Source organism: Pituophis catenifer, unplaced genomic scaffold (genome assembly GCF_029215685.1).
Source record: "Pituophis catenifer annectens isolate HBS135680 unplaced genomic scaffold, rPitCat1.0.hap2 SCAF_2, whole genome shotgun sequence".
Lineage (NCBI taxonomy): Eukaryota > Metazoa > Chordata > Lepidosauria > Squamata > Colubridae > Pituophis > Pituophis catenifer.
In genome coordinates, this window is record NW_027256882.1 from 44,219,477 (window position 1) to 44,238,429 (window position 18,953).

General features: G+C 41.5%; 1 protein-coding gene across 2 annotated transcripts; it reads left to right on the top strand.

Moving 5' to 3' along the window:
* Positions 1-233: 233 nt before the first annotated feature.
* Positions 234-18,439, top strand: CCDC71 (coiled-coil domain containing 71). Of its 2 annotated transcripts, none has more exons than XM_070933520.1 (2): positions 234-283; positions 16,743-18,439. In XM_070933520.1, exon 2 carries the CDS (start codon positions 16,750-16,752, stop codon positions 17,995-17,997), a length of 1,248 nt encoding a protein of 415 aa, XP_070789621.1. In that variant the 5' UTR covers positions 234-283; positions 16,743-16,749; the 3' UTR covers positions 17,998-18,439. The 2 variants fall into 2 exon arrangements, with proteins under 2 accessions (XP_070789621.1, XP_070789622.1); XM_070933521.1 differs by lacking the exon at positions 234-283 and adding an exon at positions 803-1,093.
* Positions 18,440-18,953: the final 514 nt, after the last annotated feature.

Sequence of the window (18,953 nt, forward strand, 5' to 3'; positions counted from 1 at the left end):
GCTTGGGGAGGTGGGCGGGCCAACACGTGGGAAGGAAAGGGCGGGGCCTGTCACGTGCAGGAGGGACGGAAGCTGCTTCGGTGGAGGTGTTGCCCAGGTGCTGAAGGGGTTGGGAGGGAGGGACGTGGGGGGGGGAGAGGGTGCCCCCCGAGGGGGGCAGTTAGGGCACTTTTCCTGCGGCCGGAAGCGGAAGTCTCCTGGTATTTCCGGCGCTCCGCGGGCGGGCGGCCATGTTGCAGGGGTGGATCGGCGCAGCGGCTTTTGCTGGGTCCCGCGGTGGCCGGTAGGTTGCGGGCTGGCGCCTGCCCGGGCGCGGCCAATCCCCGAGGGGGGGCGCTGCAGCTGGGACTCGACTCGAGGCGTGGCGGATCGGGGGAAGGGAGGGGAGGGGGGGGCTCCTCGGCCTCGCCTTCTCCTCTCCCCCCCCCCTCTTCCCGGCCACGGGATGCTCCTCCCTGGGCGCTCTCCTCCCCGCCCTCTCCCGGCCGGTCTGCGGATCGCCCCCCCCCCCACACCATCGGCCGCCGATTCCGCGGGGTCCCGCCGGGCGACACACCTCTTTTCCCCAACCCAAAGCCTCCTTCCCCTCCGCCTGGCCCGGCCCCGCCCCTCTTTTGCCTTGGCATCGTCCCCTCGTCCTCCTGCTCCCGGCTTACTTTGGCTTCAGTTTTAGGGAAGGTGGGGTGGGGGGGGGGAAGAAGCCTCCCCAGCCCTTCTGCGCCTGGTCTTTGGGAGCGGACCAGCTGTCAGGACGGAGCCTTTTTCTTCCTTCCTTCCCCCCCCCCATTCCCTTCACCGAGCTGTCATCCTCAAGATCTGGATTCGTTTTTGGGGAGATCCATCCCTTTGGGATCCGGAAGGCTTTCCGCTTCCGATTCTGCTTCTGCCTTTTTTGCAGCTTTCTCCAAAAGAGAGGGAGAGAAAAAAGTGGGCTGTCCTTGTGGTTTTGCAAGAGGGTTCCGCTATTGTTTTGCACCCCCCACCTTGGAGGGTGCACATCTTGGATTGAATTGGTAGGAGTCCTTCCTCTCTTGCTTCCACACAAGTTTCATGGCCACAAAGAATACAATACGTGAATAATAACATCTCACAGGTGATACAGCTATAATATATAATATATATTTATCAGCAAAAATATAAATTTTGGTATAAAATGGGTTGTCGTGAATGCGACTGAGGGCTCCTGGATTGGAGCTGAAAGGCGAAAGGGAGCCCCCTCCCACATGTTGGGGTAGACCAGGTGTCTTGATAGAAAAACTATATATAGCCAGGTTCTTCCTACGTAAACCAAGATTTAGGGCTGCATAAAAATCTTGGTTTACGTAGGAAGAATCTGGCTAAAGAGAAATACATATATATAGATAGATAGATAGATAGATAGATAGATAGATAGATAGATAGATAGATAGGATGTAGACATGATTAGGAAATGGCAGAGATGCTTGCAATTCTTAAAGATTTTCGCAGCTTTGAATTGACGAGATCGGATGCGATTTCGAAAGCCCATACAGAAAAGGGTGCTGTAAATAATACATTCAGGATCAGTGATCACAACATTTCTTTGAACTTCTTCAGTCATTTGTGGGCAATACATAAGGTTGCAGTTATTTGCTTATATATTTATATATATATTAGTATCACAACAGAGATCCACATCTTGCAAAACTCTAGGGATGAATTAAAAAAAAAAGGATCTTAGTTTGGAAGTATTTATTTTTTCGTTCAACGTCTGTGAAGTTAATTTGTGGTGTACGCCTTTGAGAAACTATCCGAAATAACTCTTACATTTATTTTATCAAGCAAGTTTTCATCAACAGGCAAATTATCCTCTTGTTTACTGTGGTGTAAGTCTTAATTCGTTTTGGTTAATATATCATCCACTCTTTCAAAACCAACTGACATCTTTCACTGATTAATGTGAAGATCCAAAACCATTGTTTTACATTAAAAAAAATTGATAGCTTTAATTTCTCTTTGGGGTTGTGACTATTGGCCACCATTTTTTTAAAATAAAAGATCATTTACATCACACTATGGTTAATAATTTGTCTTGATTTTTAGAGTCTCTCTCCCTCCTCCCCAGTTGAAGTCTTTGTAAAAACTTCTACCCACCACTAAAAGAGGTGAAGCTAAAACAATGAGTTCTTTTAGGGTTGCTTTTCTTGTTACCCAAGTTCTGGCATGACAACTACTCAAAGCCTAAAATAAACTAATAAGTGAGCCATTTTGGTTGTAAGGAGGAGCTGGCTAGAATTTAAGACCTATTCACAAACAGGTCATAAACTATAATGATGAATGTGTTGTGTGAAAACACTTTAAAGTTGTCTTGCATTGCATGTTTATTTGAAAGTTCCTGTCTAAAGAAGAGCTTATTCTCTGATAAGTGTTCACAATTGTGGCAACTGGGTGCGCTGCTGTTGATTAACAGTTATTTCCAGCAGGACTTTTGGAGTGGCACCACAATATTTGAGTTTGAATTTGATCCTAAATGAGTGATGTTGAGAGGTCATTTAGTATATGATAGAGATAATTATTTGGGGGATGAGATCATTGGTTTCGAAAACCTTTGTTATATAATCTGCTTTGTGCATCTTTGAAACGGTTATTTGAAAGATGTTCTGTTTTACAAATGGGTCCAGAGCCTGCAAAAGACTTGCTTAATTCGTCTTTTCATTTCATGGAAAAATTACAATGTGATGTGCAAAAATCAAATGCCTATTGATGGGCCAGCTGGCTTTGAGTGACATACTGTATTTGGAAGAGGCACTTCTAGCTTTGGACGCGCAACAGTGTTGTGTCATTATTTTTCTCCTCCCTTAGTGACTGATCATCTTAATTACATGACAGGATTGTGTCATGCTGCAATGCTGTCACTCTGATATGTTCTCTGTGTTCATAGCATGATATTACATGAGGAATGGAGAAAATGAACTGGGCTAGGTTACTGTTAAACCCAAATCTGATCTCAATTGCCATGAGATTGAATAAAAAGTAGAGCCGGTGGGAATGGAACCTTGTTGAATATTTAATCATTGCAATCAATCTTGTTTTGGCTAATCATATTTTGGCTGGATATTATATTTTACTAGGTTTGTACGACACGGTATGCCCAAACTAAAGAAATCACCGAATAGTTTAATAAATGAACCAGTTACCTGTTTTGATTGTTATTCATATAATCCTAGGCTTTTAACATAATAGACTGGTAATTTATATCATTTTTTTTAACATAGGCCGGTGGCAAACTGTGGCCTTATCCATCTTCCATTCACTCTTGCCCTTGTGCCTTTGTTCCATAGTCGTCTTCACCCTTAATGGCTAATTGAATCGAGTTGCTGGGCTATTCACTTGTTTTGTGTCCTAGTGTTTCAGTTTTAAAATAAAAAAAATATGTATCTAGAATTTCTCCCTGTCAGTCCTGACCAGTGACCAATTACTTGTTTGTTTGTTTGTTTGTTTGTTTGTTTGTTTGTTTGTTTCAAGGTAGGTAAAATGAGGACCCGGTTTGTGGGGGCAATAAGCTGACTTTGTATAAAAAAGAACACCGCTTGGGGCCCCCCAAAAGCCCTACTAAGGAAGTATATACAAAAGTATAAAGGCTATTGCTTAATGCATTGTAAGCCGCCCTGAGTCTCCGGAAAAGGGCGGCATATAAAATCGAACCAACCAACCAACCAACCAACCAAACAAACAAACAAACAAACAAACAAGTAAATAAATGTTTTATGACATAATACAAAATGTCATAAAACTTTTCCTGTGGTCAACTGTTGATGCTGGACATTTCAACATGCACTACTCTTGTAAGTTGCATAGTTTTCGGAAAGTGAAATTTTGCATTTATTTAATGCAGCATCAACTTTATTATTGTTTCATGCGCTTATAACAGGCCTGGCACTAAAACCTAGTTCTGAATCAGTGTGTGTGTGTGTGTTTTAAACTAGTTTAAATTCAGCATTCCTTGCATCTTAGAATAAGTTAACTATGAAGTATGAAAATATTTAACTGTGAAAGGGTGTGATATTTCATAAGCTTCCGATTTCTAAACATCACCTGGAATAATGATCAAAAAAGTGACCAAAATAAAGAAGTGTAATTTCACTTCTGCATTTAATCATATATTTCTCGGGAAGCGATTGCTGTGTCTGAGTTAGTTTAAATATATATTTGTTGAATCATTTTGAAAGCACTCCTACTCCTTGTTAAATATAATCTTCTAACTAGCTGTTAGACTCATATAGCCAAAAAGAAAATATTTGTTAGTTTCAAATCACTCCTAATTTGAGTGAGGTTCTTCACTGTGAAGACCTAAGGCACAGATTTATCTGAAAAAGTTAAGACTTGTTATTTGACCTCTAAAATGGCAGTGAGCGAGTAGTACTGGATGTATTATATTTTGGATTTACTTAGATCAGTATCAAGACTTAAGAGGTCTAACAAAGAGAAGAGAAATTGTGTTCTCTAAAGCTGAATGCATTCCAGAATTCTCTGTTATACATAAAGGCATTATTTTTAGAGGCAGGTTTCTGTAGTAAGGTTTCCCAGAAGTCATTCTTCCTAGTGTTTGGAACCCACATGCAAATCCTTAAATGAGTATGCTGCTTACCAGACCATCTTGCTGATTTAGAAGTAGGGAACCTGTTGCCATCCAACTGTTTTGAACTACAGTGGTCATAATAGGTAGCCATGATGGTTGGCTTATTGGTTTATTATAAAGCTTGTCATCCAAAAACCTGTAAAGAACACCAGCCGACTAATCCAGCATGCAAAATGGAAAACTAATTGATACAACTTGTGAAATCCCTTACAAGGTAAGCAGAATTATTTCCATTTATGAAGCCTTTTTGTAAGGAACTACTCAATGAGATGTCATGTAGGATTTTCAAACCTCTGCTTCCATTTCCTCTTCCGCACCTTCTCCTGAAGTTTGAGTGTTGGTAGAGACATATTGTTTCTGAAAGAATAATAGATTACAGATTACAAGAACGTGTTTAATATAGTAACAAACATCTCCCAGATAGTGCAGAAGATATTTAGATGGAAAGTTTGGTATATTTTTAAATGGGGACAGTTCTGTTAGCTGTGAAAGAACAACAAATAGTGTGATTGACTCTGAAGATTACCTGATGGGAGACCATGGTATCTCAAATGGACTAACATACTTAATATGTCCGGAATCCAGAATTTATGACTCCTGTGGAATTGAAATACGGCAAATTTTATAAAATACCTCTTGACATAAAAATTATCAAGCCTTTTATGACATACAATACTTTTCGGAGTATGACACACTTTTTCCCCCCTAAAAGAGGGTGGAAATGTTGGTGCGTCTTATACACCGTTTTTAGACCATTTTTGGTCTCCCGAAACCCCGCCCCGTGTGTTCCGTTTTCACCAAAAACAGGCCTGTTTTTCGCAAAAACAGGATGTGCAGAGGGTTTGGGAGGCTTGCAGAGTGCTCCTGGGAACCGGGGAGGGCAAAAACTCGATGTGTGGGGGGTTTGGGAGGCCAGAAACGGGCCCATTTTTCATGAAAACGGGCCCTTTTTTTTCAAAAATGGGGCCTGCAGAGGGTTTGGGAGGCCTGCAGAGTGCTCCTGGGGACTGGGGAGGGCAAAACTGTGACACGGGGGGGTTGGGAGGCCAAAAATTGGCCCATTTTTTGCAAAACCAGGAGCATTTTTGCCCTCCCCAGTCCCCAGGAGCACTCTGCAGACCTCCCAAACACTCTGTGCACCTCGTTTTTGCAAAAAACGGCCCATTTTTGGCCTCCCTAGCCCCCAGGAGCACTCTGCAGGTCTCCCAAACCCTCTGCAGGCCCCATTTTTTGCGAAGAACGGGCCTATTCTTGCTAAGAACGGGCCCGCTTTTGGCCTCCCAACCCCCCGTCGCATTGCGTTTTTGCCCTCCCTAGCTCCCAGGAGCACTCTACAGGCCTCCCAAACCCTCTGCACATCCCATTTTCACAAAAATGGGCCCATTTTTAGCCTCCCAAACCCCCCATGCATCACGTTTTTGCCGTCCCCAGCCCCCAGGAGCCCTCTGCAGGCCTCCCAAACCCTCTGTGCATCCCGTTTTCACAAAAAGGGGGCCCATTTTTGACTTCCCAAACCCCCCACATATCGCGTTTTTCCCTCCCCAGCTCTCAGGAGCACTCTGCAGGCCTCCCAAACCCTCTGCGCATCCTGTTTTTGCGAAAAACGGGCCAAGCAGAGGGTTTGGGAGGCCTGCAGAGTGCTCCTGGGGGCCGGGGAGGGCAAAAACTTTTTTTTTCTTGTTTACCTCTTCAAATTCTTGGTGTGTCTTATACTCTGGTGCGTCTTATAATCCGAAAATTACAGTAATACAAAATGTCATAAAATATTTCTTGTGGTCAACTGCTGATGCTGGACTATGCTATACAGTTCAACACGTGCTACTACTTCCAAGGCAATATCTCTGAATATCTCCCTGAATTTTTAAAGAACTTTTCAAGTACGTTAGAAGCTTTGCCATTATTGAAGGTGAGAAATCTGGTAAGCAAATGTCTCTGAAATGATGAGCCAAGAGGTTATGGGTTGTCTAGTACAATCTTAATAATGAAGAAATGAAGCATTTCAAACTAAAGCTCAGCAGTCTTCTGACCTATGGTTTCCTTAATTCTTCTTTTCCCTGTTTGAAGATAGGGCAAATTTTGCCTCTTCCAGTCTCCTGGCACTTAATCCTGTCACTGCGTTTTTGTATTATTTCTGGACTGTCAGACTTTCCGTAGCTTGCCAAAATTTCTTATCAGTAACTGATACTACGTATATCCGCATTCCTTTCTTTCTACTTCACACTTTTCTTTGTTCTCTTGCCAAGAGAAGTCCGGCTGCAGAGATGTAGCCGATAGGAACTTTATCAAAATGTAACAATTTAATTATTTTAGATCAGTAAGATGTTTTATTTTCTTCTTTACAATAAATATGAGTTTAATTAGAAGATGTATTCTGGTTTTATTTTTCAAAGGTATACACAAGGAAAATGCCACGATCCAGGCAATTACCCCAGGAAGGTAATCGGGCTAATTGCCTCTGACAAATCCATTATTTAGGACATCTCAAACATTTTGGCCAGAACATCACTTTGTTTTTTTCGGTACTGAAGGATGCTACCAGCCTTAAACATCAAACCTCTTCTCCCTCCCACCTCAGTTTTGTGGTAGAATATGTACTATCTTTGCCCACAAGTGGGATCCAAAATAGTAATTAAGCAATTCTACCATTTTGTTCATTGTTTATCAAATCGTCGTTTTTGTTGAGCGGCTAGTATGCTCGTTATTTGCTTATTATTTTGATTAAACACTTTTTATTGCTCCCAGCATCTTTTGAGAAACTGGATTGATCTGTATTTCTAACATCTTCCTTTCTGTTTGGAGAATCTCCCTGCTTTTCTGTGCAGCCATGTTAGCTTCTTCCTCTATGACAATTATTTTCCCCTCATTGGTGTTGTTGGTAATAGTTCTTTTAATACTTCCTTTTTAGATCCACATCATGGATCCATCTTTTCTCTCCTCTTCCCCCTCCCCTCTCCTCTCCTCATTTTGCCCCATCTGTCTTGGGCGCAGGTTCTCCATGGAGGAAGGAAATATATTGACCAGCTCCTTCCCATTAATACCGGTTTGTGTGACAGACGAGGCTCTCATAGTTTGAGTAATTTACTCTAAAATACGCATAATGATGAAAATGATACTTGCTTCTTGAGAAAAGGAAAACCAACTCTGTGGCAATGGTTTGTGGCATGTGACTAAAGAGCAGCCATCCCACATCTTTTTGAGGAAACGAAAGCAAAAGTATCTGTCTCTTAAGAATGAATCTTATTAAAAATGAAAGAGGAAACGAAAGCTTCCTTTTAGGTTGAGTAGCCAAATGGACAGTCAAGGTCTGAAGTAAACTGCACAAGGACGACCATAACTCTAGTGTTGCAGTGTTTAAACCAGAATTTTGAAAGCCTGACAGGTTTTCCCCCCTTCCTTTTATCCCAAATGAACGAAGGTGGGGCAATCTTCAGTTTCTTCCTCACTCCATCTTCCCTTTCAAAGCTCTGCTGGTGTTTGCCTAATGGCTATTGAGCGTCTTCTTCAAATACCATGTCTATTCTCCTTTACCCAGTGGGATGAGATAAGGCATTTAACACTGAAAAATTGCGGTGTCTCAAAAACCCATTCCAAAAAGTCCTATGGGGATGCAGTTTGGCATCTGGTTTCACTTGTGGTCCCAAAGCTTAGTTCGATTCTATCAGGCAGCCCACTCCATTCCTCTAGAGCAATATGTCAGGGTTCCAAGTAACACCCCCAAAGAAAGAAGGCTCCGAGGCTAGAAGTTCCTCAAAGTTCCACTTTATTAGAGATGTCATATTGGCACATCTGGGAGAACCCGAATCTGAAAGCTCCCAGCCCAAAAGAAAGTCAAAGTCCCTTCCCCTGCACCCACATGCCCATCACATGGTCCAATCAATGCACCGTCCCAACTGGAGATGCCCCCCAGTCACACCTCTCCAAGTGCAGGCTGAACGTCCTTGACTCTCAAAGAAAGGAATGTTATTATGGCTAAATAGCTAAACAACTGCATGCAATCCCCCCATCCCAATTTCCCACAGCACTAAGTGTGGCAGCCCTGTAGATTCAAAGAAAAAGATGGCCTCCAGGGCTGACACAGTATTTCTCAACCTCAGCAACTATAAGACCATGTGGACTTCATGCTGGCTGGGGAATTTGAATTTGAAGAGTTAAAATCCACAGATCTTAAAATTGTTGAAGTTGAGAAACGCTGCCCTAGAGCCCCTGCCTTCCTGCTGCCTAGGAGATTTTCTCCTGAATGTATTATTTTTCCAGAAAAGACTTTGCTCCAGCCGTAGTTTCTCCCATCTGAGCATTATTTAGCTCTCAGTTTCTGCTCTAAACTAACATACTGAGGTCATGTGGCTGTTTCCAATCATTTTGCTTATATCTTTTGTCAATCCCAGTTTCTTCCGTCTGTGTATTTTCTCTTTGATCTTCACTCAGGTGCTTTCCCCTCAATTCCCCTTCTTTAGACTTGGCCACAAGGATGGGCCTGCTCTGCTGGGCCTGCCCAGGAAAGTGCTTTTCTTTCCTTCTTCTTCCTTGGACTACAAACTGGCCACAAATCCAGTTCTATCTAAAGCTTGCCTCCATTCCATCTGTTGCAAATATGAGTCGGTGAAGGTTTGTGCCTATCTATGCCATTTGCAGCCATTACAGACACTCCTACTTGTGTACTCAGGCGCTCAGGATTCTTTGACTCTTAAGTCAAAGTTATTGAGTTAATGCAGGAGAGGGAAGTGCCTAATGGGATTTGCCCGTTCACTATAGCCAGTTGCTTCCATGGAGGGCTGTAAAAATACAGGCTCCTTTTGGAACAACTTCAGTTTCAAAAGTCCTGCTTTCTTGGGAAGATTGGAGAGGCAAGACCTTACAGGTATAGGCGCACATACTCTGCTATTTAAGTCAGGGTAGTTTATCCTCCAGTCCTTTACAACTGTAAAACTAGTGCCATGAAATATTGGAATAGAATAGAATAGAATTCTTTATTGGCTAATTTGTCTTGGTGCATATGCTCTGGGTGTACATAAAAGAAAAGATACATTTGTCAAGAATCATAAGGTACAACACTTAATGATAGTCATAGGGAAACAGTCAATATAAATTTTAAGGATACCAGCAACAAGGTTACAGTCATACAGTCATAAGCGGGAGAAGATGGGTGATAGGAACGATGAGAAAATTAATAGTAATGCAGATTTAGTAACTAGTTTAACAGTGTTGAGGGAATTACTTGTTTACCAGAGTGATGGCGTTCGGGAAAAAACTGTTCTTGTGTCTAGTTGTGCAGTGCTCTATAGCGTTGTTTTGAGGGTAGGAGTTGAAACAGTTTATGTCCAGGATGCGAGGGATCTGTAAATGTTGCTGAGGAAGGCATTAGTTTATTTTGCTAATATCTGCAGCTAAGCAGATCATTGCTGGAGCACATATTTTGCGTGCTGAAGGCATGCAGTTCAGTCCCTGAAATTTCAGGTACAAGATGAGGCGGGGGGGGAGTACATCTGAAATTGATTAGCATATATCAGCTTCGCTTATCTGGTGCTCTCCAAATAAGTTTGGAGATCAGTTTCCAAAATTCCTATCCAAAATGGCAATTAGAATCTTGGCATATGGATGTTATAAATGTAAAAATGTCTGGTATTCAGGTTATTGTAAATTTCCCCTGAAACCATTGTAAACCTCTACTGTAATAACATGTTTTGGCAATGCCTCTAGGCTTGGAAAGGGAATTGTTTGTGCAAATGGGCTGAGTTTGAAGTTATTGTACAGTCCATGTAAATGGTCTTTAAATGACTTCAACTTCTTAAGAGCGTTTAATGCAATTTTTGTTTCTGTCTACCTCAGGGGTCCCCAAACTTGGCGACTTTAAGACTTGTGGACTTCAACTCCCAGAATTCGCCAGCCAGCTATGTTGGCTGGGGAATTCTGGGAATTGAAGTCCACAAGTCTTACAAGTCGCCAAGTTTGGGGACCCCTGGTCTACCTTGTTGAAAATGCAGAATGTTTAGCTTTATGGGTCAAGTGTCCTTCAAAATACAAGGACATCAAAAAACAAACAAACAAACAAACAAACCTGGGGACTTACGGTTGGCGCCGCGGGGACACAGACGGAGAAATGGCGAGCTCCGCTGAGCCCTGCCAAATCCCCTCTGCTAAGCTGCCGCCGATAGGTCTGCGGACCTCCCCTGTCTTGTAGGGACAGGGGGACAAGAAGGAATGCCTTGGGCGGCCAAGAGGAACGGGCAGGTTCCTTGGGGCCGGAGGCTTCTCCTTCACGTTGGCGGCAGCCATGGCGGCTGCACTGAAACCGCGGCAACCGTGAACAAGGATTGTGCTGGAGGAAGAAGATGAAGAAAGAGCAAAAATCAAGAAGCCGGGTGAGTGACACCAACCCAGGCAATATAGTGTACCTATTTGGAATTATTGGAAAATAAGACCCCAAAATTAAAAGCGGCTGCTGGACTGCGGGGCTTAAAGATTGAAAAGGAAAAAAAATGGGTAAAAGACCCAAATTGAATTTTGTTGCAGTAAACTTAAACTGGATGATTTGGCATTAATAAATTTCTGAAATTTGACTGTGCCTTTAACTGGAGTGGAGAGGGGAAATGGATATTCCTGAGAATTAATGCCTCTAAAAGAAAATGAAGCTAATGAAGATAGACAGATGGATGGCTACAAAATAGCCATGGAGTCTGCAGTGATTAAGCAGGGAAGTGGATTGAAGAGATTTCCCTTTCTGGGTGGAAAAGAAACATGTTAATTGGCTTTTTACCTTGGATTACTTGAAATTAATATTGGATATAAGGATTTTGGAGATTCCTACTCTGTCCCAGATGATTTTAAGAAAGAAGAAAGAAAGAACATTTTGGATTTTAACAATGGAGACTGACAAAACTAGGTGTGGTGTAGTTAACAAAGACAGGAAGCTGATGCACTATGCCTGGAACAGACATTTTAAAAGGTTTAAAGGGACATACAGAAATTCTTTACTTTGAACTGATCAACCTTGAAATAGAGCACTTTGGACAGAGAGGAAAAGGAAGAAAAGGAAGAATTAAAGTGGATAAATTTAAATGTGACTAACTGAAATGTAAAGTTTAAAAGCCTAGGTATATATGATAAAGTTTAAAAGCCTAGGTATATATGATTTTTGGATAAAAACAGGAAGGGTTGTGAAATAATAAAAATAGAAAATAAGAGGTGGCTATTAAAATAGTGGATGATATCAAGGGGATAAAAATAATAAAGAAGAATATATTTTGAGGCAGGAAAATTTTAAGAAAATGTACTGTTTGATGTAATACGTTTTAATTTTAATTTGCAAACAAATGTTAAACTGATGAATAAGGATTGATTGAACAAAATACAAGATACACAGATGCTAGTGATTAGTCTTGAATTAAGGTAATACTAGTTGGAAATGATGACCATTATGAAATATACTGAGATTTAAATTGAAAGAACAGGATGGAAAAATGATATAAAACAGATAATTATATTACAGTTAAAATGTGTGGGATGGATACCAACTAGATAAGAGTTTGAGACTCAGTGGAAATACGTTGGAAATTAATTCAAAATGCTGGAAACAGCCAAACAAATAGGAGGAGAGTTGGAGGAGATTATGCTGGAAATCAGCCCATAAAATGCTGGAAACAGCCAAACAAATAGGAGGAGAGTTGGAGGAGACTATGCTGGAAATCAGCCAAACAATGGAGGGAGTTAAGGAGGAGACTATGCTGGAAATCAGCCTACAAAATGCTGGAAACAGTCAAACAAATAGGAGGAGAGTTGGAGGAGATTGAGGAACTATTCTGAAATTAACTAAATAGTTGGTGTTTTGGAGGGGATCAAGCTGAGAATTAATCAAATAGAACAAGCTGGAAGATAGTTAAATATTAGAGGGAGATATAGTGGAAAATATATTAGAAATTGGAGTAAATAAAATATGCCTTTGTGAGAAATCTGTGTTATATGTAAACTGGGAGGGAAAAAAAAACTAAGGTAAACTGATTTGAGGATAAGGGTCAAAGGATTAAAATTAGACAAAATGTTGTTTTATAAAATATAATAAAAATGGAGTGGTATTGAATTGAAACTAAGAATAAATGGTGATAAAATTGTAAGGTAAACACTTAAGAGGTTAGAATATTGTTAAAATTATTTTGATATGACTTGTATAAGATATAAGGTAAAGGAGAATAAAGATATGTTTAGAATTGTTATGCAGATGTAAAAATGAAAGTGAATTTGAAACTAATTTTGGATAGATATAATGGATTTATATAGATGAAAATGATAAATTTGAGGTAAAATTGGTTTTTTCTTAAGTTTTGAATTTCTTTTTTATCTTCTTTTTTTTTCTTTTTTTGTTTATTTATAAAAGATGTAATGGAAATTGTGAATTGAGCTTGTGAAAGGAATGTAAGCGTGGTAACCATCTATGACCGGATCGAGATTTTTGCTCTTGAAAGTTATGTTTTTATGTTTAAATTTGAAAAAAATAAATAAAAAATATTTACAAAAAAAACAACAACCCCACATTCCCAGAAGGTTGTATAAACATAGTGTCAGGCCTGGAAGCCATCTTTTGCATTGGACCTTCAGGCCTGCCACACTTGCTACTGTGGGAAACTGGGAGGGGGGATTGTATGGACCATGGGTGATATATAGTCATAATAACATTCCTTTCTCAGAGAGTCAAGGACATCTTGCCCTGCACCTGGAAGGCTGGAACTGGGAGGCATCTCCAGTTGGGACGGTGCCTTGGTTGGACCATGTGATGGACATGTGGGTGCAGGAGAAGGAACTTGGACTTTCCTTTGGGTGGGGAAAATCTGGAAGCTTTCTGATTCGGGTTTTTCCAGATGTGCCAATATGACATCTCTAATAAAATGGAACTTTGAGGAACTTCAAGCCTCGGAGTCTTTTTTTGTTGGGGTGTTACTTGGAACCCTGACACATAGAACAACTGAGCGAACACTGAGGGGATAACATGAATTTATCGGAAAGTGTTTTAGTTAATCCTGAGAGCCATTATTTAAAGGTTTCCTGAAAACTATAGTACTGTTTGGGAGAACTACAAAGTGAAGGCCACCCTTGAAGAATTCAGCTTTCAGTACAGTATTAGAACAAGAATTGACAGATGATTTCATCTGATCACACTTTAATTATTAAGAGGGTAATGGAAAATTAGGATTGCAATTGGAGCATGCTACGGTCCCCTGTATCTGATGGTTGAGACGTTTCTGTTTCCATCCCCATGATGAATCTGGTTTTAGGATTAGAAAGTCAACCTTTTTAAAATGAAAGAATTTAAAAGTAGACTAAACATTTACACCATTTATCTTTAAGAGAAAGACAAGAACCAGTTTGCTGTAGTGTCGAAGGCATCAGACTAGAAACCAGGAGACTGTGAGTTCTAGTCCCACTTTAGACACAAAAACGGTTGACTGGCTTTAGGCCAGTCACTTTCTTTCAGCCCTAGAAATGAAGCAATGGCAAACCACTTCTGAAAAAACTTGGGGGGGAGGGCGGGGAGAAACTGCAGGGATTTTTCCAGGCAGTCTCCAAGAATTAGAAACGACTTTGGGGGGGGGGGGGTGGAGGGGGAGCTACCAATCACAAAAATCTCTCAGTAAAGGAATAACTGTTGTTCGTCATTTGTAATTTTAGAATATTACGAGAATATATATGTATGCCAGCGGTAAGAGAATTTAGCTCATTTGTACTTTCAAGCAACCAGGTATCTATGGAGATTCTCAGTCATCCAGGTCATGGCTGTCCCAAAGGTGCTTTTTTCAAGAGGCAACCGGACTTTCTGGCCTTCAAAGGAAAACCAGAAAGTCCAATTGCCTCTTCAAAAAAAGCACCTTTGGGACAAGCAACCCAGTAGTTAGCTTATAAGCACAAGCTAGAATGAAACATGGATTTGTTTGCTTTCTCCTTTATCTTGGTTATAAATAATCATTCAGGAGTTTTATTTGATCTTGGATTTATTTCAGTCAAACTCCAACATATTGTAATTATTCTTAATTTATGATTATTGGAAGGAAATCCACTCCTAACTATACCTTTGGTCTATGTTATTTAATAAACCCTTCATGCAGTTGAACATCTTTGTTTGAAATTACAATAAATAAATGAAACACACTTTTATATACCATCCATATTTATATAGTAACGTATTCTAAAAGCCTGCAATTTTTTTTTATTGAAAAGTTTTAAAATGTTTTACAAACAAATTTCCCCCCTCCTCCCCCACCCATTCCCTTCTCCCTCCCCCCGCCCCTGACTTCCCAGAGCAAAATACAGGGTATTGCATTTAACAAACATAATCTAACATAAACAAACTAACTATAAGCTCTTAACTCCCCCGTACTCTTTAACTCCCCCATAGGTACCAAAATGTCAGAGTAAAAAGCAAAATCATCTAAACATTTCATTCATAAGCTATTTGCAACTTTTTAGTCCCATATTTGTTTTGTATATAGTCAATCCATCTTCTCCATTCCAGTACGTATCTTTCATTCGAACGATCCTTCAAATATGCAGAGATTTTAGCCATCTCCACCAAATTAGCTACTTTTAATGTCCATTCTTCAATAGTAGGTAGTTCTTCCTTCTTCCAGTATTGCGCCACCAAAAGTCTGGCTACAGTTATTAAATTCAAAATCAAATTAGTCTCTGTAACTGTACAATCTACAGTTATACCCAATAAAAACAGCTGTGGAGTAAATTTTATCTTCCTTTTAAGAATATTTTGTATAATCCACCATATCTTAATCCAAAATGCCTTAATTTTTTTACATGTCCACCATATATGAAAATACGTTGCATCATCACATTTACATCTCCAACAAAAAGCCTGCAAATTTTGACAGGCAAAAGGATAGGGAGAAAATTCCATAGCTGGCAGGGTAGAGGAGAGTGTTGTGGCCCGCTAGCTGCCAGCAGAGCTGGCAGCAGACTTGGACAATGAGGAGGTTGGGGAGGAACTTGGGTCAGTTCTGGAATCTGGGGAAGGCTCTGATGGATGCTCTGCGTTGGATGCAGAGATAGAGCCAGGGCCATCTGACATTTCCCAGCCACCGGAGAGGCAGCTGCCTTTGGAGGCTGAGATGAGTGAGGAGGAAGAAAAGCTGGGGCCTGTTCCAGATGCACGTATGCGCAGAGCAGTTAGGAGAGGTGAACAGCGGAGGACAAGGAGTTGACTTGGGAAGCAAAGCACACGTGGACGCTGAATGGCCCCTCCCTGGCTGGAGAATAAATAGAAGGAAAGGGGAGTGGTTATCGTAGGAGACAACAGTTCATATTTTGGAAGATTTGGCTCATTGCGTTCGTGCTACAAAGACTGCTTGCAGCCTTTCAGCTGGGAGCTCCTGGCCTTGCAATTATCGCAAGGAACTGATAAGCTCTTTGAAGGACTATTGCCTGGACTTTCAGTGGGTGAATGCCATTAATTCACAAGAGATAAATAAAGACGGGGTTTTTGTGACAAGGAGCCTGTTTCTTGCTTTTTTTTATTTTTTTTTATTTTTTTTTATTTTTTTTTTAATTTGATTTATATGCCGCCCTTCTCCGGAGACTCAGGGCGGCTTACAGTGCATTAAGCAATAGCCTTCATACTTTTGTATATTTATACAAAGTCAGCTTATTGCCCCCACAAACTGGGTCCTCATTTAACCTACCTTAGAAAGGATGGAAGTCTGAGTCAACCTTGAGCCTTGGAGAGATTCGAACCAGCAGTAAATTGCAGGCAGCTGTGTTAATAACAGGGTGCTTTAAACCACTGTAGTACCAAGGCTCTGCTTCTGCTAAGGCTGGGTCAGAATAGAGAGAAAGGACCCTCCCTTTCAAACAACCTTCTGGATATATTGAATTTAATACTTAAAGAGAAATCCTGCAGAAGCAGGCATGAAATTAGGTACTGTTGTCTCAGGATGTGTAGATAAACACCATAACTGAAGCCAGAAATTAATTAATTAAAAAAAAAAACCAACAGAAAGGAGGAAAGGTCTAATAGTACATGTAAAGTTTGGTTTCCATGAAAAAGTCTCTTTAAAAGCTTTACCAGTTCTCCTCACCTCCTAAAATCTTCCACGTAAATGTTTCTTGAGTTTTTTTAAATTCATTAATTGCTTTTTCTTCTTTTCCCTTTAAGGTGACCTATGCTGGTTTCCCAGTGGTTTGGATCTACTAGAAGCTCCTACCAGCCTAATGCCATGAATGTTGAAGCGGACAATGTGGAAGAGAAAGCTGTCCATTCCTGGTCAAGGATCTCCTCTGCAGGGCAGAAAGCCTTGGAAGAAGCTCTCCGGGTGTTTAACCCCATGTCCAAGGACCTGTCCGACACGGAGACCCAGTTAGTATCTTTTCTCCAAGGCCTTAAAGAAGAAGGCTACCAACCCACAGTCCTAAGGAGCAAAGACGTGTATGGATACAGTTCCTGCACTGCCAATGCACCTGGCCAAACAAAAGGCAATATTCAAGACGTTTCAGAAGCAGCTGTTCCCATTTCAGAGTCTGCCAAGGCTCCAGCAAGGAACATAGTAACCATAGAAAAAGTATCTGCCCCCTTGGCGGGGATTACAGTGAGCTCTTCTAAAGAATCTGCGAAGCCAATGTCAAAGAGCAGTAACTCCACAAACCTCCTATTGAACTCCTTGAAACGGACACGTTCGGGCACATCCAAAGCCTCAGCAATGAGCTTCCCGGCTAATATGTACCCTGGCGTCTATCCGGCCATGAGGCTGTCAGTGGTGCTGGAAGCCTTAGTCCCACTGAAAGCCACTGCCTCTTGTTTGGAATCAAAATGCAAACAAGGGCACCTGGAGATGTCTCCTTCGGACCTTAAGCGGCTCAAAGCACCCAGTGCATCCGTGCAGTCTTCAGCTGTGAAGGCCACTAAGATATCGTCTAATCAGTTGGACCCCAAAGGATACAGGCATTTAATAACAAAAGTGCCAGACTCTGCTGCTCTCACAATGAGCCTTATAAAAGGACCAAAGGGTGGGGTGCTTCAGGAAAGCAACGCTTGTAAAGCATCTGGAATCCTGAACGGCCGAATTTCTGGGAGCAACTCCCAGAGCTGTAGCACGGGGGCCTCCAGAATTAAGGAACCATCAGTGGCCAAAACTGAATGGAGAAGTGGTGGCAGCCATCAGCAGGCGATTGGGGAGAAAAGAAGTGCAGATGAAGGAAAAGAGTTACCGTGTAGAAAGAGGCCCGGTTCTGTCCCACCGCCTAATAAACCAGAACTGGCTTCGAAAGCGTTAAACCTGCTGACATTCCAGGCCATCAAAGTGGACAGCTGTTCAGATGACGAACTGAGGAGGAGAGCACAACAGATCCTTAAAGTTAACCTGTCCCCTGTGATCAGAATTCAGCCATTGCCTCAATCTCTCAGCATTCCTTGAGTCATTCGGTTGAGTTGGAGCTCCAAGGCCACACCATGAGGATGATCAAATCAGCATCGAGTCTCTCGGACTGGGTGAGGGCATAGGCACACGTCTGTACTCCTCGGGCAGCTGAGGCTCAGCTCCTGGCTGGCAATTGGGGGGAAATTCTGCAGAGCTGAGCAACAATTGGATTACAAAACCGTGTTAAGAAATACCGGAGGAGATCTTTTAAGGCCCCGTTGAGAAGAATATAGACCATCACTGGCCTTCCTCTGAGACACTTTTCTACAGTACTTTTGTAAACATGGCAAAAGTGCACATCTGGGATATGGCGGCACTTGGGCTGTTCTTGTACTGTGATATTTCTGGTTCCTTTTTATTTTAAAATCTGTAAATCTACTTGGTTTTATTTTGATCCTATTTTATATACTTATTAAATATAAATATCTATTGACTCATACATATGCATTGCCCAAGGGCTGTCAGAATGTGATCCCTTAATTCTTTGTTCTTTCTTTTTCAAGAACTGGGTTCAGAAGTTTTTCCCCTCAGCTTTTTCTCCCCGGGTTACTTGTTGACAAAACACAAAGGCCTTTGCTTGCCTGTAGCGTTTGCCTCTCTTTTCTCTAAAACCTAGTGGCTTGCTGTCATCTACTAGCCCCTGGTCCTGTTTATTGCCATTATTGTCACGTCTTTGCTGACCAGAGTGAAAAAGTACATGACAGCTGGAGGAGTGTTCCAAGTCCACAGGAAGGGAGAGCTGGAGAAACATCCTTTCTCTAATATGGTCTTTCTCTTTTGGAAGAGATTTTTTTAAAAAAATAATCTCCCAACGGAGTAGAGAGGGAGAAAGATCGTTTCATATCCCAAGCATGGAGGCATTGCTTCTTGGTTAGAGAAGACAGATGCAATCCCCAGCGTATCTCAGATAATCCAAGAATGTTGTCCAAGTGGCTATTGCCACATTTGTGCCA

Bases quoted from the DNA above. Each gene is read 5' to 3' on its own strand.
- CCDC71 (XM_070933520.1), top strand. From the start codon at position 16,750: ATGCTGGTTTCCCAGTGGTTTGGATCTACTAGAAGCTCCTACCAGCCT.